This window comes from Zalophus californianus, chromosome X, assembly GCF_009762305.2.
Source record: "Zalophus californianus isolate mZalCal1 chromosome X, mZalCal1.pri.v2, whole genome shotgun sequence".
In the NCBI taxonomy this organism is placed as follows: Eukaryota; Metazoa; Chordata; class Mammalia; order Carnivora; family Otariidae; genus Zalophus; species Zalophus californianus.
In genome coordinates this window covers 47,635,710-47,653,519 of record NC_045612.1, presented here as the reverse complement: position 1 = coordinate 47,653,519, position 17,810 = coordinate 47,635,710, and the positions used below count along the sequence as shown (strand labels likewise).

The 17,810-nt window shown below is 40.7% G+C and overlaps 1 protein-coding gene across 3 annotated transcripts in view; it reads right to left on the bottom strand.

The window, feature by feature from the left end:
- Window positions 1-17,298, bottom strand: part of TAF7L (TATA-box binding protein associated factor 7 like) — a 35,264-nt gene extending 17,966 nt beyond the window's left edge. For 2 of the 3 annotated variants that reach the window (XR_003522712.1, XM_027609092.1), the window contains exons 1-12: window positions 17,040-17,298; window positions 13,962-14,029; window positions 13,061-13,139; window positions 11,623-11,756; window positions 10,770-10,965; window positions 10,468-10,523; window positions 7,317-7,358; window positions 6,369-6,516; window positions 5,917-6,030; window positions 5,050-5,280; window positions 4,740-4,852; window positions 3,506-3,565 (exon numbers count right to left, since the gene is read on the bottom strand). Coding sequence is in view for 2 of the 3 variants with exons in the window: in XM_027609092.1 (XP_027464893.1) it covers window positions 3,506-3,565; window positions 4,740-4,852; window positions 5,050-5,280; window positions 5,917-6,030; window positions 6,369-6,516; window positions 7,317-7,358; window positions 10,468-10,523; window positions 10,770-10,965; window positions 11,623-11,756; window positions 13,061-13,139; window positions 13,962-14,029; window positions 17,040-17,298 (1,500 nt within the window). In the remaining variant the exon portion in view is untranslated. Of the gene's footprint in view, window positions 1-3,505; window positions 3,566-4,739; window positions 4,853-5,049; window positions 5,281-5,916; window positions 6,031-6,368; window positions 6,517-7,316; window positions 7,359-10,467; window positions 10,524-10,769; window positions 10,966-11,622; window positions 11,757-13,060; window positions 13,140-13,961; window positions 14,030-16,288; window positions 16,369-17,039 lie in introns of those variants that run through there. The other variant, XM_027609093.1, reaches the window with a different exon arrangement.
- Between the last annotated feature and the right edge of the window lie 512 nt (window positions 17,299-17,810).

Sequence of the window (17,810 nt, the reverse complement as noted above, 5' to 3'; positions counted from 1 at the left end):
TTTACTTGTAGGAACCAAAAAGAACTACTGTGACTTGGTATTTATAAGGTTATCTTAGTCTTGCAATGTTCCAAAGCACAGCACATGGTTGAGAATGCACGTACAATGTTGAATGTGGTTTTTTATTGCGCCAGACTTATAAAAGGAAGCTTTAAAGTTGAACCTGCTTAAAAATGAAATATGCTTGCCATTAAGACTCTGGGCTTCTGGGAAGAGTGTACAGGGGGATCACTGTAGCCATATTCAGAGTCAGAAAATAAAGCAGCTGGGATAGCCTTTTGTCCCCCTGAACACACTGACTCTTAAACTAGTCTTAGCTGCTGCTTCTTGCCATGTTATGAGACACTGAGAAACCGAGCCAGAGACCCGACCAGTCAGGAGCCTGATGATGTTCTAGCTGTTTTGGGTCTTTCTAAGTCAGAAGTCCTGAACCTTTCGTGGCATAGGATTTAATTTTTTTTTTTTTTTACTTGAAATGGCAAAGTGACCAATAACATTAAGGGAGGTATACTATCTTTGGGACAAAGATTGTCTCTGAGTATTACTCAATTTAGGTCACTCCATACCAAGTGTAGATTTTCATTCTGTGAAATGAAAGGAATGGAACATTATAAAATGATTCTATGCTGCACATCACCTACTGAATTACTAGAATTGCTTCCTACGGTAATTTGGAGGCTCTTTACACTCAAATGCTGACATGATTACAACCACTGACTGTTCCAGTTCTTTCCCCTTTGTGGGCTCTTTCTCTCACCACCCCCAGGTTCAGACTTCTTGCTAAACAGTCGCCCTGGCTAACTCATCTATCCCCACAGGCTTCAATGATCATTTCTCTGCATGAGCCAACCTCTACTCTCATGCACCGTGCTTCCAATTTAGCTCATCACCTTCTCCACCAACCCCCCACAACGCCCCCAATAATCCCCTTCCTGGTGTCTTCTGTTAGTGCCATACCATTTTCCAGGTGCTCAGGCTTTGGACTCCTCTTTGTTCTCCTTTTTGCCCCATAAATCCAATCAATTGCTAAGCTCTGATTCCTTCTATCACTTGGATCTTCCTCTAGTCTCTCTCCACTCTTAAATTTCTCCTACCTACTGCTGGCAGAGAAGTCTTCCTGAGTTACTCCCTGGGTAGAAAAGCTTTGATGGCTCATTATGCCCTATGCCTAAAGTCTCAACTCTAGCCTGTCCACAGCACCTCTGAGCCACTGTGCTTTCTATATAGAACGCCCTCCTTTCCCTATACCCTTATTAAAACCCTGCCCACCTTTGAAGGCTCCAGCCAAACACCATTTCTCCATGAAGTCTTTCCCTATTCTCTATGGACAAAAGTGAGCCCTCATTCCTTTAAATTCCTGTCCCTCTCATGGATCTCTCCCCAGATGGACACAGAGACTTGGGTGGTAAGCATTTTGTATGTACCTCCCTGCAGAACCTAGCTTAAGGCAGGCATCCATCTACGCTGACTAAATGAGCTAACATAAAGGACTGTGGGTGAATCAAGTTTACAGCTACATTTCTGTGTTGAAAATGGCACTTCCCCAATACTATTTATGTGGATGAAAACAAAGACTTTGGTGGGTGCTAAAGCAATTTGGCACTAATTGTTCACATGGTTGTTTATAAGCAGTACTTGGTAAGTGATCTGCTGAGGGGAAGGGAATATATGGAAGAATTCCCCTCGCCTTGCTGGCATGCGCAGTGGGGATGAGGGATGGTGTCTCTACCTTCAGAGCCTCAAGCTAAGCCCATCAGCATATGACCTCCGGTTCCTTTAAAACTGTTACCCTCAATTTTCTAGGGCTGAAGTCAGCATACGTTTTCCGTACAGTTACTTGACCCTCACTTATCCCAGGTTACCCTCTTCTCTTTGCACTCTGCTCAATCTCTTGTGGCTTTAAATAATACAGTTGTTCAAGTTAGAAATCTGGCATGCATCCTTAACACTTCCTTCAACACCCACTAATTGACCCAAGTCCCATCAATTCTATTTTTAAAATACATTCTCTATCAATGTTTGTGGCAGCATTATTCATGATAGCTAAAAAGGGGACACCACCCAACTGTCCATCGATGGATGAATGGATAAACAAAACATGGTATGTGTGGTATGGTATGTACACACACACACACACACACACACACACACACACACACACACACACACACCATGGAATACTAGAATATTATTCACCCACAAAATGGAATAAACTACTGATACATGCCACAACATAGATTAAATTTGAAAACATTACGCTAAGAGAAAGAACCAGATACAAAAGACCACATATTATGTGTTTCCTTTTAGATAAAATAAGCAGAATAGGGACAATAGATGAGTAGAAAGTACATTTGTGGTTGCCTAGGTCCGGCAGGTGGGGGGAATCCAGAAGAAATGGGGAGTGGCTGCTAATGAGTACAGGTTTCTTTCTGGGGTGATGAAAATGTTCTAAAATTGATTGTGGTGATGGCTGCACGATTCTGTGAATATACTAAAAGCCACTGAACCGTACAATTTAAATGTGTGGTATGTGCATTATATCTCAACAAAGCTGTCATAGAAACTTTATTGCTGTTAAAAAATATTATATTCTTCCCATATCCACCACCACCACCTTAGTTCAAGTTGTCACCACCTCTTATGAGAGACCACCACACAGCCTCCTAAGTGGTCTCCCTGCCTCTAGTCCTGCCCCCCCATAATCCATCCCGATAATAATCAGCGTGTTCTTTAAAAAGCTTAAATTAAATGTGACCCTCCTATCGCTTCTCGGCCTTTCAGCTAGGATCAAGTGTAAATGTGACTCTCCCACTTAAAACTCTTCATGGGTTTCCCACCACACTTCACACGAAAACCCATCCTCCTCACCATGGCCTGCAAGGGACCATATGCTATGGCCTCTGCCTACTTCGGCAACCTCATGTTAAGTCACTCTCTTCCTTGCTTTAAATACTCCAGAGGTCCTCCAAGAGGCCAAGTTCTTTCCCAGTGTGGGACTTGGCATATGCTTCACCCAAGAGGCTCTCCATTCCCTCTTTACCTGGACTTATCCTGTAGGTCAAAGCTGAAATATCACTTTCTCAGAAAGGCCGATCATTTTAATTTAATTCAATTTAATGCACGACTCTGTTTACTCAAATAGAACCACGGAGTTTTTTTTCTTCCTCCCTCACAGCACTTCTTCACGATCTGCACATTTAGGTCTGTCTGATAATTTGTTCACTGCCAGTCTTCTGTGCTAGACAGTTAGCTCCATGAGGACAAGCGCTCTGTCTTATTCAACGCCGTCTGTACAGCTTGTGCTTTTCACTTAATACACATTTGATATCTGTTGAATGAGTGAATTTTCACAAAAACCTTGTTCCGACCTGCTACCCTTCGTTTAGAAGATTTGGCCACTACTCCTCCTGTGACAGGAGCGGCCAGAAATGACCCTGGGGGTGGGGGTGGGGAAGTCTTTGTATCAAATGTTTCCCGGGTGGTTTGAAAACACACTTCTCACCTGCTCATTTTTTTGTATTTCCTGTAACTTAAGCTGCTCCAGGACAGACTGTAAATGACTCTGGAAAACAAATTGCATAAATGATGAATGCTGAGTTTCAAGGGAAAAGAGAACCAAGCGAAACAAAGAGTTCGGCAAATAATTTGTTAAGAAAATGGTCAGTTGTAACACAAGAGCACTCTTTTTAAAGGATTTAGAGTCTAACAACTTGTACCCCTTAACTACAGAACCATCTGATTGGATTTTATAACCCTACACACAGCATTTTTTTTCTTGCCCTAAAATAAATGGTTGGAGTGCCTTCATGGCACCTTTTTTTTAGTTTTAGCACAAATCCTTTGACTGTGGTGAACTATTTAAAAAACTGGCTTGGAATTTGATGCTGACTCATTCATTTCCCTGCACTAGGGCAGAATAGTACTATTCCCAAATAGTACTTCATGCAACATCATAATAATACCATACAGCTGTATCTTCCAAAGTGTGTCCACATCTATCATCTCACTTGGTTATTCTAAAGGACAACACTCTAAAGAGGTACAGTTCTGTGTCACGTTGCTCCATTTTGATGACTACAGCTCTCCAAAAAATGAAATCTGGCAAGGAATTTTCCAGATTCTTCAGAATTTCCCTCACTATAAAAAAGGATGCAAACATAGTCTAAACATAAATTTTCCTTTGGTTGAAATATGTGTTAACAAAAATAAAGCAAGATAATTATTCCTGTTAAGGCATGCATCATAACATTTAAAAATGAATTTAGTTAATTTTCTTTCACTGCGATGAATATATTTTGGTACAAACAACAGGACTTAATCTATGTCTTACCACTTACTGTGGTCTTCAGCAAGTTACTTAACCTCTTTGAATTTCCAATTCCTTATCTATAAACTAGGACTAGTGACAGTACCTGTATTTCAGGAATGCAAGGATGAAATGAGATGATACATGGAAAATGGTTAGCTCTTTATGTGCCTTTCACATAACAAATGCTCAATATCGGTAGTTATCATCTCAGGTCTCCGGGTCTCTTCCCAAAATTGCTTATGCGAGATGATCAAAATTACTCAGGTAAAAGGAATAGGGTTATGTTCTATTAGGGGTTTCTAAAAGGTTGTTTTAGGTGTGCAAATGAATAAGAATGCCGCACAGACATAACATGAGTAGAAACACAAAGATGGGATTTTGAAAGTAAGATTTCAAGATATCTTTATCCCAGCCAACAGGACTTTACCTTGAGCATCAGGTTTTCCACTTTCATTAAGAGATGCCTCTGTCTTTGTGCTTTGCATCGAATCTCTTGGAGCTTTTTCTCCATGTAATGAATCTGCTTCTGAATATCCATGACTAACGGAGATAGACAGAAATTTTATCTAAACATATAGCCTAAACTGGTGGACTGAGATCAAAATCAACTAAAACTCCACTACACATCTCAGCAATAACTTCTCAAACTTAGCCTTGCATCTAACACATGTTTAGAGTCCATCTTCAGCACTGCCACCCACTCTGTGCCACCCCTTTGGTTTTCCTCTGTAACCTACCTATTGAACTGGCTCCTTCCTTTGCCTCATACTGGCCAGATGCAAAGAACTTGGCCTGTAGCGCCCTTTCCAGATCCTCTTCATAATAATCGTCCTCCTCTTCCTCAACTTCGTACTCATCATCATAGTCATCCTCCTCGTCCTCCTCGTCCTCCTCGTCCTCCTCGTCCTCCTCCTCCTCATCACTGTTACTGCTAGAATCACTGAACATCTCCTGAAGCATACCAAAGTCTATTGGTTTTAAGGAAGAGAAGGATAAAACTCTATGAATCTTCAGATGACTCCCACTCTAGCTGCAGTTATACTCCCTCCCCTCAAATTCACTCAACCGATGCATTTTATAAATAATTCTCTTGATGGAAGATTATCCCCTTCCTAGAACAATGACAGAAAATGCAAAACACTAACATTCATTCATGCATTCAATGATCAGGACATTTAGGGGCGCCAGGGTGGCTCAGTTGGTTAAGCGACTGCCTTCGGCTCAGGTCATGATCCTGGAGTCCTGGGATCGAGTCCCGCATCGGGCTCCCTGCTCGGCAGAGAGTCTGCTTCTCCCTCTGACCCTCCCCCCTCTCATGTGCTCTCTCTCTCATTCTCTCTCTCAAATAAATAAATAAAATCTTTAAAAAAAATGATCAGGACATTTAGAGTATCAAAGGGCCTCTGGGAATTTAGGATACCAGGGATGGGTGGGAGATTAGAACACCAATCTAAAACCCCTGAAGCACTGAGGGACCAATAAGAGGAAAGGGGGGCAAAGGCCTCCTTTTTTCTGTGATTGGCCTGTAAGTCTATGGAGACTGGCCTTTCACACAGTCAACACCTGCGCTTTCTGAAGCTCTTGTTTCGCTTTTATAGACATACCTGATGAGATACGAGCCTGCTTATAGTCACTCATTCCTGAGGATATTGCAAAGCCTGGGATAGAGCCTTGACTCTCTATTTCCTTGGTTTCATCTTCACCAATTACTTCCCATCCTGAAAGGTGGGTCAGTCAAGGAACAAGCAGAAAGAAAGGAGAAGGCCCAGTTGAAAGGGAAGAGGCTCTCCAGCTGAAAATGCTATTTAATCTAGTCCAACTTCAGGCCATTTGTATCTGAATTCCTAGTATGAAGAAGTATCTTATACTGAGTCACACAGGTAAATACATTTCTATCATGTGAATTTACTGTTCCTAGCTAGGAAATAACACCTCCAAAAAATCTTAAGTTCCACACATCACAATTCGCACACGAATACCAGAAGTGAGGGCTTGGTCAGCAAGTGCATGTGGGGTGGAAGAGACTACATGGAAAATATTTAGTATAAAAGGATACGAGCACTGACAGCTTCACCATCTGAACACAGGAGTCTTTTCACTTCCTTTTCCACATCGGGAGACTCGATGTACTCAACCAAAGTGGGGGAAGGGGGAATACCAGTAAGGTCATTTACCACCCTGTCTTTTGCAGGAATGCCCTCTTCCTACATACAAATAAATTCAAATAATTCGGTCTCTTCAACATGCATACAACCAAATTTCAACTTTAAATAATGCTATTTATGAAGGAATCTTTGACCAGGGTCTAGGTTTTTGTACAGTAAACTTATTTTTTTCCCCATTCAAACATATTACTTGAGACATTTAATCTTTTCAATCTGCAACTCTGTGTTAAAGACCTCTCTCAGAGGCACAAGCCTTGGGTCTCGGTTATTAATTATTTGCCCTGACCTATGTTGGCAAAGAACTACAATTCCTTATTTGTTATTTAACAGTAATTTGGTCTAAAGATCCAAATTCCCAAGGTTCACTTCTCCACATCTTTATTATTAAAGATTTTCCTATAAAAACTGGGTCTTAGCTACATGTTCTCCCTTAAATCCAATTTTAGACAATTATCTCCACAGCAACCAATTCGTCATGCCACAAATAGAAATTAGAACTTTGAGGGGGAATAAGCAATTGCAAACAACTGCTGGTAAAAGTGAACCCTGGCTTCCAAGAAATGGCTTTTAAAATAAGTACCAGAGGGAAAAAAAAAAAGCAGATTAGAATACAGAGTCACTAGCCGAATTGTATCTTTTCCTCTAGGAGGTATCACACATTAAACAATGAATCCATTTTTAAATGAATCAAATTCAGTGTCTGTGCATGGCAGCAGCAGTTAGAGATGAAAAGGCAGGCTTAAAAGTAACCTTTATGGTTTCTTTGTACCTGAAAGTAATAAGCAATGAAATAAAACCCACCAAGGGTCAACAATAAAGTTATATTATGATTGCTCTACCTCCGGAAAGCTGATTTCTTCAGTTGATTTGAAATCAGGGAGCTACGAAATAAAACACAAACAATGAAGTTATATTATGATTGTTCTCCTTCACTAAAGCTTAAAGAATTGTAAAATTATTCTTAACTTAGTTTTATATTTAGTAGGCACTCAGTACATGCTGTTGACTGACAGTAGAAAAGCCAAGGCAACTCTCTTCATAGAGTGAGAGAGTCAATGCAATAAAGCTGTCAGTTCTCCCCAAATTGATCTCTATATAGGTTTAATGCAGTTCCTACCAAAATTCCAACAAGTTTTTCTATAGACATAGAAAACTTTTTCTAAACCTCAAACATACTCTAAAATTTATGTGGAAAGGTAAAGGCTCTAGAATGGCTAGAACAATCTTGACAAAGAAAAATAAAGAACAGTCTTGCTGATTTCAAGACTTATAGAGCTACACTGTGATATCAGAAGAAGGATCAACATATAGATCGATGGAACAGAATAGGGAACCCAGAAACAGACACGCACAAATATGCTCAAGTGATTTTTGACAAGGTGCAAAAGAAATACAATGGCAGAAGGATAGTCTTTTTAACAAATGGAGTGGGAGGAACTGGACATGCAAAATGCAAGAAAAAAAATGAACCTTGAACTAGGGCTGTTTGGGTAGCTCAGTCGGTTAAGCATCTGCCTTCAGCTCAGGTCATGATCCCAGGGTCCTGCTCAGTGGGGAGTCTGCTTCTCCCTCTGCCCCTCCCCTCACTCTTTCTCTCAATCTCTCTCTATCTCTCTCAAATAAATTTTAAAAACCTTCAAAAATTAGCTAAAAAATGGACTGCAGGCTTAAATGGAAAATGTTAAACTTTAGAAAAAAAGAAATAGAAAATCTTCAGGATCTGGGCTAGGCAAAGAGTACTTAAACTTGACACAAAGGGAAGATCCTTAAAAGGAAAAATCAATACTTTGGACTTAACCAAACAAAAAACTTTTGCTCTTTGAAAGACCCTGTGGAGAAGATGAAAAGACAAACTATAGACTAGGAGAAACTATTTGCAAACATCTACAAATTTCTACAGACAAAAGACTAGTATTTGGAATATTAAAAGAACTCTTAAAACTCAATAATAACAAATCCATTTAGAAAATGGGCAAAAGGCATGAACAGACATTTCACTAAAGTGAACTATATGGGTGGCAAAAAAACATATGAGAAGATATTTGACACCATTAGCTATCAGGGAAATACAAACTGATACCACAATGAGATCACTACATCTATTAGAACGGCTAAAATAAAAAAAAATAGTGACAGACACCTAATTCTGATGAGAATGTAGAGTAGCTGGATCACACGTACACTGCTGGTGGGAATGCACAATGTTAAAGCCACTTTGGAAACAGTATGGTAGTTTCTTATAAAACTCAACATTCAAGGGGCACCTGGGTGGCTCAGTTGGTTAAGCGTCTCACTCTTGATTTTGGCTCAGATCAGGATCTTAGGGTTGTGGGATCAAACCCCACATTGGGCTCTTCACCGGGCATGGAGCCTGCTTAAGATTCTCTCTCTCAGGGCGCCCGGGTGGTACAGTCAGTTGAGCGTCTGACTCTTGGTTTCGGCTCAGGTTGTGATCTCATGGGTCGGGGAATGGAGCCCAGCATCAGGCTCTGCGCTTAGTGAGGAGCCTGCTTGCATCTCTCCCTCTCCCTCTGCTCCTCCCTCCTCCACCTGCACGTGCTCTCTCTAATAAATAAATCTTAAAAAAAAAAAAGATTCTCACTCGCCCTCTCCTTCTGCCCCTCCCCCTTCTGAAAACAAAACAAAACTAAACATTCAAGTACCAGAGGACCCAGCAATTGCACTCCTGGGCATTTATCCCAAAGATACAAATACTTATGTTCACACAAAAACCAGCTCGGGACTTTATTTATAATAGTAAAAAACTGCAAACAACTCAAATGTCCTCCAATGGGTGAACAGTTCAACAAGCTGTGGTACATCCGTACGATGGAATACTACTCAGCAATGACAGGAACGAACTATTGATACATGCAACAACTTGCATGGATCGTAAGGGAATTATGTTTAGTTGGGGGGGGGAAGCCAGTATTAAATGTAACACATTGTATGACTCCATCTATATGACATTCTGAAAATGACATTACAGAGATGGAGAACATAACAGTGATTGTCAGGGGTTAGATATTGTGGGAGTGGGGTAGGAGGGAGATGAGTGTGACTATAAAAGGGCAATGGGGCACCTGGGTTGCTCAGTCGGTTGAGCGTCTGACTCTTGGTTTCAGCTCGGGTCATGATCTCAGGGTCTTGAAATCAAACCCCGCATCGGGCTCCACACTCAGCGGTAGGTCTGCTTGAAGATTCTCTCCCTCTGCCCTTTCCCCCACTCATTCTCTCTCTCTAAAATAAATAAATAAGTCTTTAAAAAATCTTTTAAAAAGGGGTGAGATGAGGGATCCTTGTGGTAACAGAACTGCATAGTATTTTGACTGTGTAGGCAGATACACGAACATACACATGGGATAAAACTGCACAGAACTAAACATACACACACACACACACAAACACAAGTACAAGTAAAACTGGAGAAATTTTAATAAGGTTGGTGAATTGTATATCAATTTCCTGTTTGTGATAATGTACCATAGTTTTGCAGAAAGTTACAATGATGAAAACTGGATAAAGGGTACATGGTATCTCTCTTTTATTTCTTATAACTGCATGTGAACCTACAATTATTTCAAAATCAAAAGTTAATTTAAAAAAGAAGAAGCCAAGCCACAATAATCCTGTAGCTTGCCCAAGGTTCTACAAGTCTGAGGTAAGGTTAGGAATATAACCACAGTTCTCAATTCTCAGGTTCTAGATGGGTTCACCATGAAACTAGGTCTTGCAATTGAAAACTGAAAGCATTAGCAGAAGTTTCAAATTCATGACACATCCAGATCCCTAAATGATCAGGTCTGGTTTTTGTTCACTATAGAATCCCAACTGCTACCACACAGTGCCTGGCATTTAGCTCACAATAAATCTTTATAGAACATATAAAGGAATGAACAAATTAATCCCCAACTGACTGTCTCCCTTTCCTCCCCACTCATAATCCTCTTCCAATCCACCCAGTAGACACAGAAGTAGCATGCAACTAACCTTTTTTGTTGTTTTGCGGAACCTTTTCTTTCTGACATTCTTAAGTGGTGGAGTAACTAAAATAAATTCAACATGGTGAAATGTATATATGACTGTTGGTAGTCACACATCTATCTGAATTTGATAAAGAGAAAGGTCACGCTATAAGCCACTAGCTCATGACATGACCTGTTCCTTTAAGAGTGTCTGGATGCCTAACGAACCAAACACCTAAGTGTGGTAACAGGTCCCTGGCTCACGAGTAATTAGGATTCAGCAGATAAATGTAGTCAGCCAGAATGAGCAAGGGGCTGGTGACTTACTGCCATGCTTCCAGACATATTTTTTCTGTCTCTCTCTTTCATTTTTCCTGATTACTTTAAGATCAGTAGAGGTAACTGGTTCTTGCAGAGGAGAGTGGAGATCACCTTCATTTTTCCTGATTACTTTAAGATCAGTAGAGGTAACTGGTTCTTGCAGAGGAGAGTGGAGATCACCATCAGCAGTGCACACAAGCATCTACATTTAACAAAGATAAAGAAGTTGACTACGGCCACAAATCTTGGGTTAGTAATGAATCGTGATCATTTTTACTACCAGAAATCCTGGAGCACAGAAGTAAGGAGAATGTTACTTGGCATTTCCAGAAAACCAAGTATTAATATACATACATATTCATTCTCTCTGTCTCGGCAGCACTGTATATGGATTCTGGGTTTTCTTTTTATTTATTTGTTTGTTTTAGCTCAAATGCTTACCACTGCAGAGGAAATATGTTCAAAACAAATATATCTTAGCATTTTGATTTAGAAGACAAACAAGAAATCACAAGATGATGAAAAAGAACAAATATAATCTCCAGAGTTCACAGCATCTTGCTCTAGCAGAAAGTTCAGAAGAAGATCCCAGATCCTCATTTTTTCAGATGAAAATCATTATAAATGGCAAACATAAACCTTTATTATCTAAAAGCTATTTGGATAAAATTACGTAGTCAAAAGTTATGGCTCAAACACCAAACCAGAACATGACATTGTATTCCTGTGCAATTGAGCTGGAATTAGAAATGATAAGCAGCCGTTCACCAAGTGGGAAGGAGCACTGAAAGAAAAAGTAGGGAGAAAGGGATCCCTTGAACAATGTAAGAGCTAGTAGATTAAGAAAACTCGTCCATACCTGAGAAATATCTGCTGTTTTATAAAAAGTTTTTTTATCAAGAGTTTTCAGGCTTCCAATAACGCATGGCAAATCAACCACCTTTGCAGCTAGTGAGACATCTTCTACCTCAACAACTGCATGACGTCCATCAGCTGAAGAGAGGTAGGAAAAACTAAAGTTGACATCTTCCCAATGCATTCTTAAGCTTCCTAGAGTTTGAGTAATGAAGACTTACGTGGGACAGACTAGTCTTTCAGCGAACTCTACTATTTCTCATAATGCTAGAATTGTGTATGTAATCAGTAACTTCCCAGAGAAAAGAAGGCAGGGTATATGTTTATGCTACTCGATCAAAAGTAGCTAAGTTTCTTTGTAATCACTGTGAACTAAATGCAGATAAAGTGGTAAGCGTTTCATTCTCCTACTGAAAGGCAAACTGCATTCAAACCCATTCATTTTGACACCATCATAAGCACTCACTTATGTCATTGCAAATGGGTATGTCGAGTGAAGGGTTGAGTGAAGGAAGGGTTGATCCCAGAATGGTGCTAGTAAATCTGAAGTTATAATCTCTAGTTACCTTCACAAAGCTATTAGTCTACACAATATCCATATATGGTAGGAATATATATATATATATATTCATATACTGACAACCCTGATTCCTGCCCAGATGTCTCAAACATGAATGTCCTTTAACACAAAAAGATTCAAGTGAAATCTTCTAATAGTAAGTGAAAAAGAAAAATGCAGAGTGATGTTGGACATGATTCTTTTTGTGTCTTTAATTCTTTAAAGTAACTTTAAAGATACAGATGATTTAAATGTTGGTATTGTGCATAAAAATTTTGTCTGTAAGGAAACACAAGGAGAAACAATTATTATTAGTTATCTTTGGCATTAACACTGGAGCACTGCAAAGGAGAGGTTTCACTCTTCTTTTTGAACTCTTCTATTTTATTTGAATTTTCTAACCATGAACTTGTATTACCTTTTTAAAAATGTTAATAAGGGCTACCTGAGTGATGATATTATAGACCATTTTAAATTTTCTTCTTTATATACTTCTCTGTACTTAAAACACCTAATAAATATTATTTAAAAGAGAGAAGGATATGTCACTTTTATAAACAAAGAACAGTATTCATTTGTCATTCCCCTGGACAGTTAGAAATCACAAAGCCAAACAGCAGTAGACAAATCACACAGTTGGCCCCCATGTTTTTCCTTATACACACTATAATAATTACCTCAAATTACATAATTTCTACTTCCTTTCCTCAGTAAGAAGCTGTGAAAGTGACTTAAAGCTTCTTAAGACTTCTTAGAGTCTATCAAGGCAGAGACCATATTCTGTTCTTTGTCATATCCTTAGTATGTAGTATAGTGTCTGGCACATAGCAATCCCAGAATAAATTACTGTTCAATGTATGGTAAATGGACAGTCACTACTTACAAGATAAGTCAATTTTGAGTTTATCCTTCATGGCAACACTTCTAGAATGTAGTATCTTCCTGACAGTAGATGCATGTTCCTAAAAAGAAGGGAGGTTTTAAAATCAGAAGGATGAATTGTCTACTTGGCAACTAATAGAAGAGATATGTCACAGACAGTCCTCCCTTAAATAAAGCCTTAAACCTGCCAAATGTTAAGAACAATGCCATGCACCATGGCATACCATGCACTGTGTAAGACAAGTTAGGATGAGGCTGACTCTAGTCTCAGTGTTGTTTCTTAGTAGCTACAGTTAAAGCCTTCTTCTAGCTCTACATTCCTGCCTCTCACGGCTGCCCTTCAGTTGTAGTTGCTAAGGAAAGGCTTAGCTGCAGTTTACTGGGTATATTAAGTAGCCCTAATTGGGAAAATACCTTTCTGAAACCCATCTTTAATATAGCTTTCTTAGACTAAATACAACTTGAATGCAGGTATCAAAGGGAGAAGAGACCCTAGCACAATGTTAAGATGAGCTTCAACAGCCTGGCATGGTGATAAACTTGAGGAAATAGTGATGGTCCTTCTCACTGCCCCTTTGGAGGTGACAGAAAGGATTTTAAAAGAGTCTTATCTTGGCTGTCCAGTGAACAGGCTGTTAGCACCTCTGGTAAGTGACTGAATCCCTCACTGTCACAGCCGTTTGCCAGGAAATCAGCCCACATGATAGGCAGCATGTACAGGATGAAAAAAATTCTGCTAAAAGAGTACACACTAGGATAGGACTGTTGAATAGAGTGTGATTCCTGGGAAACAAATGTTCTTAGTTTTTATAGCATATCTTAAATAGAAATACCACGGAATCCAAGCAGAGCTAATACATATGCACTGAAGATATTTGGTCTGAGATACAAGGGTTTCTTACCGGAGGCAGACGCAATATAAACTGGTTCTCAAGTTCGTGAGGAGGTTCATCCTGGCTTTTACTCATCTCTTTGTTTTTGAGTTCATGAAAGCAAAAAAATCGACAGAAAAGTGACCAAAAACTCGTCTTGCTCCCTCTGCTGACCACTTCTGGTAGCACTGGTTACATTATACAAGATCTTGCCCATAACCCTCACTGGAATGACTTGTGCACAGCTCTGAAGTATCTTATTTGACATAACTTGATTATTTCTAAAAGTCACCTTATCTCCCCTCTAATATTTGCAGACTTTCCAAGGATAGTCCAAATTACATGATAACAAATGAAGTAATAGTTGTTATGAAACAAGATTTAGTCTTCTTAATGATATTCTTAGACTCTTAGGTAAAGGACCACAATTCATCAACTCAGTGGTGGCTACCGAAGCAAACTACATGCCTCTGCAGGGAAGAGTGCCAACCAAAGGCCAAAATCAACCAAAACCACGGGCAGAAATGTTCTATGATGATTTGAAGGAAAGAGCGTAATTTTTAATATTTCATTCACCCAAACGGATTGGTAGGAATTAAGCCCATGGGAGAGCAGGTAGCTTTTACAACTCTAAAGTCAGCATCAATGGCCCTGGGCTATCTTGGAGAAAAGTTAGGAGTCCAGTTCTTGTGGCTAGGCCATCTATATGAGTACACTTAGGTTCATGGAATAGACACTTTCTTGAAGGGGTGATATGAAAGATCAGAAAACCCAATTAATCAACTCATTATTAACATTTACTGTGTACCTTCTATATGCCAGGCACATCACTGAGTGCATTAGATCTATTATTTCATTTAATCCTTATAACCACCACTTACTTGAAATACCCCTAAAAGTTATTTAAAGGAATCTTAAGATGGATCCCTTTATTTAAAAAAAAAAAACAAAAACAAAACTTCTGTACAGTGAATAATCTCATCAACGTTCATCTTTATTTTTAATTTTACTTTCCATCTATTTGGGATATATCTGTAAGTGACTTGAATGTTGGGCTCACACTTCTGAGGAAATCTTTTCTCAAAAGGTGGAAAGAAAGCAATATACACTTATGAAACCTGACAAGGTCTTCCTATGCTCTAAGGACATTATGCTGTACACCAAGTTATAAAATATTATACCTTAAATTAGATTAAAATCTCCAGTTAAGCGCAGCTCCCAATACTCCCAATACACAGTAAACCATTTGAATCTCACTTAAAAGCATTGGAACCATTTTTAAAAACACATGCAAGTGAGTCTGAGACCCTATTATGGTGAAATCATTCACCAGTCCTTTAGTATGACTTCAGAAACTACCAGAAAGGCATTGAAAGCAAAAGAGAGGTCAGCCGTGGAAAAGGAGACACCCAGGATGAGAGAAATTTGATTATTTGTGATAGTCAATTCTTCTCTTCCTGCTTATATAAAGTTATATATACACACACACACACACACACAGAGAGAGAGAGAGAGAGAGAGAGAGAGAGAGAGAGAGTGAGAGAAACTGTGAACATAAGGAAAAAATTAATTAAATAAAAATCTTGGGGCTGGGCACACTGCCTAACAGAACGAAAAGTAGCAAATACAAGGTTGGGGGCAGAAATACAGATTATTTGAAGAACTAGCTGCTAAGCAAGATTTTATCAGATCAGAAGTAACTTTTAGATTTTTCAGCAGAACTAAGACTAGGGCTTTTTGTTCATTTCAAGGCCTTTCTGGCAACTCCTCTCTTAAGAAAGAATGTAAGAATCAAAACTATTTCAGAGAAGGTGGACGACCCTAGTTGAAATGAGTTTTAATTATTTGTAAAATTTTTTACCTTTTACTTTCATTTACCCAATGAACCCGGTGTATTGTATTTCTTTTAGGAAAAGGCATCCTTTTTTTTTTTTTTCAGACAAGCACTCTGATAAGTAATTAAACTAACAGGACCGCTCTCCACCATTCATCCCCAGCTCCATCTCGTTTCAGCGAAATCAGATTTGGAATTAGAATTACAGCTAGCTGGAGGGTGCCTAACAGCATGCTCCAGGCAGCACAAGTCAGCACAAGCCTAAATTGGTATTTTCTCAAGTTCATAGCCGCTGGCTGCAATTTGGAGGCAATGACCACTCCATCCTTATCCCAGGGGCACTCAGCTTCCAAGGAAGAGTCCAGCTCCTAGGCCCTGATCCAATTTCCCTGGAAAGCCTCCCGCGGGGCCCAGGGTCCCGAGCCTTCGCGCCTCGCCGTCCAGGCGGGCTGGGGAGGGAAGTGCGGCGCGCGGGAGCTGGGCGCTGACCCGGCTGGGGAACCCTCTGCCGGCCCCGACTCACCCGCGGCTCCGCTCACTCGCGCCAGGACCGGAAAGGCTGCGCGGCGGGGTGGGGGGGGGAGGCGGGGGGGGGAACCCGCCTCTCTTCTCTGGGTTCGGGTGGCGGGTTCCGGCGAGGGCGTGAGTGGGCCCACTGGCAGCGGGCGTGGAGGCGGGCTGCGGACAGACGGCGTGGCGACAGGTAGGAGCCGCGCGCGCCGCCCCTCCCGGCCTAGCCACGCCTCCTGGCCCGGGGCCTGACTGGACCCGCGGGTGTCCTCGAGGAGGCGGCCGGTTCACCGCGTGCCAGGGCAGGGAGGCTTGAAAGGCGCTGAGCGCGGTGGGGACCTTGCTGAGCAAAGCTTCCAGACAAACTCCTTTTACAGGGAATTGACCTTCGGGGCGGCCGCGGGAGTCTTAGCGGTACACAGTGATATTTGTAAAAGGGGAGGTACATTCTCTTGCTCGTCGAAGCCGTTAGGTTGGACCGATTTGTTCCTTGGCGAGACGACCTCGCCTGGTGACAAATACGCCGCCACACAAAAACCATTAAACAACTGGAATCCGCGCCCAAACTACTCTCACCTAATTAGCTGCTCTCTTCTCCTCAAGAGAGCCACCACTGTACGTCTTTCAGACAGGGACACTAGTGACACGGCTTATTTCTCCTAAAGGGTCTCAGTTCAAATAAACTTTTAGCAGTTTTCTCCCCCAAAATATCCTTAACCTGTGATGTTAAATAAATAAATAAATAAATAAATAAGGCCCCTTACCTTTCCCTTCTGGTAAGTTTTCCGGAGGAGCTGTGGCACCAGCCTGGGTGCTGCCGTCGGCGTCCGCTTGGGTGACATGGTCAACAGCAGTTTGGGTGACTTGGCAGCTGGCATTTTCGGCGCCCTGGATGCCGACGGTTTCAGCCCCGTTGTCGACAGAAATTTGGGGATCTTGTGAGCCGGTTACTTCTAATGTTGAAACTGTTGGTGTGGAATCATTTTCTAACAGGTCCGGAGGCTGTTCCTCAGGGTGCTCCATGATCTACTCCTTGAGCTTCTAAAATGGCTTCCTATTTAGTCATGTGACCCTGAAGGTTCCAGAACTTTCATAAAAAAAAATGATGTCAAAGCTATCCTCCTTAAAGACATAGGGATAATATTAAGGGACATTACTGGTGCCTGTTAAAGATGATGGCGGTGAAATCTCTACTGCCTAATACATATCTAAACTTAATCATATGGGATAAATATTTTTGGAAGACTCATTATTGGACAGTCATTTCTTCTGGGTAAGATTTTCATTCAGTGAAGCTAAATTATGCGAAGTTTCAGACCTAGACAAAATTGTTTTGGTCCCTTTTGGAATCCATCCACTGATCTTTATTATCAAGGGTTGTAATACAAAATAGACCAATGAAACTCATTTTTCATGTAGTGTACTATATTCTTGAAGGCATTTATATCACACAATAGTTGTTTAATAATTCAAAGGAAGGGGGCGCCTGGGTGGTTCAGTGGGTTAGGCGTCTGCCTCAGGTCATGACCCCGGCG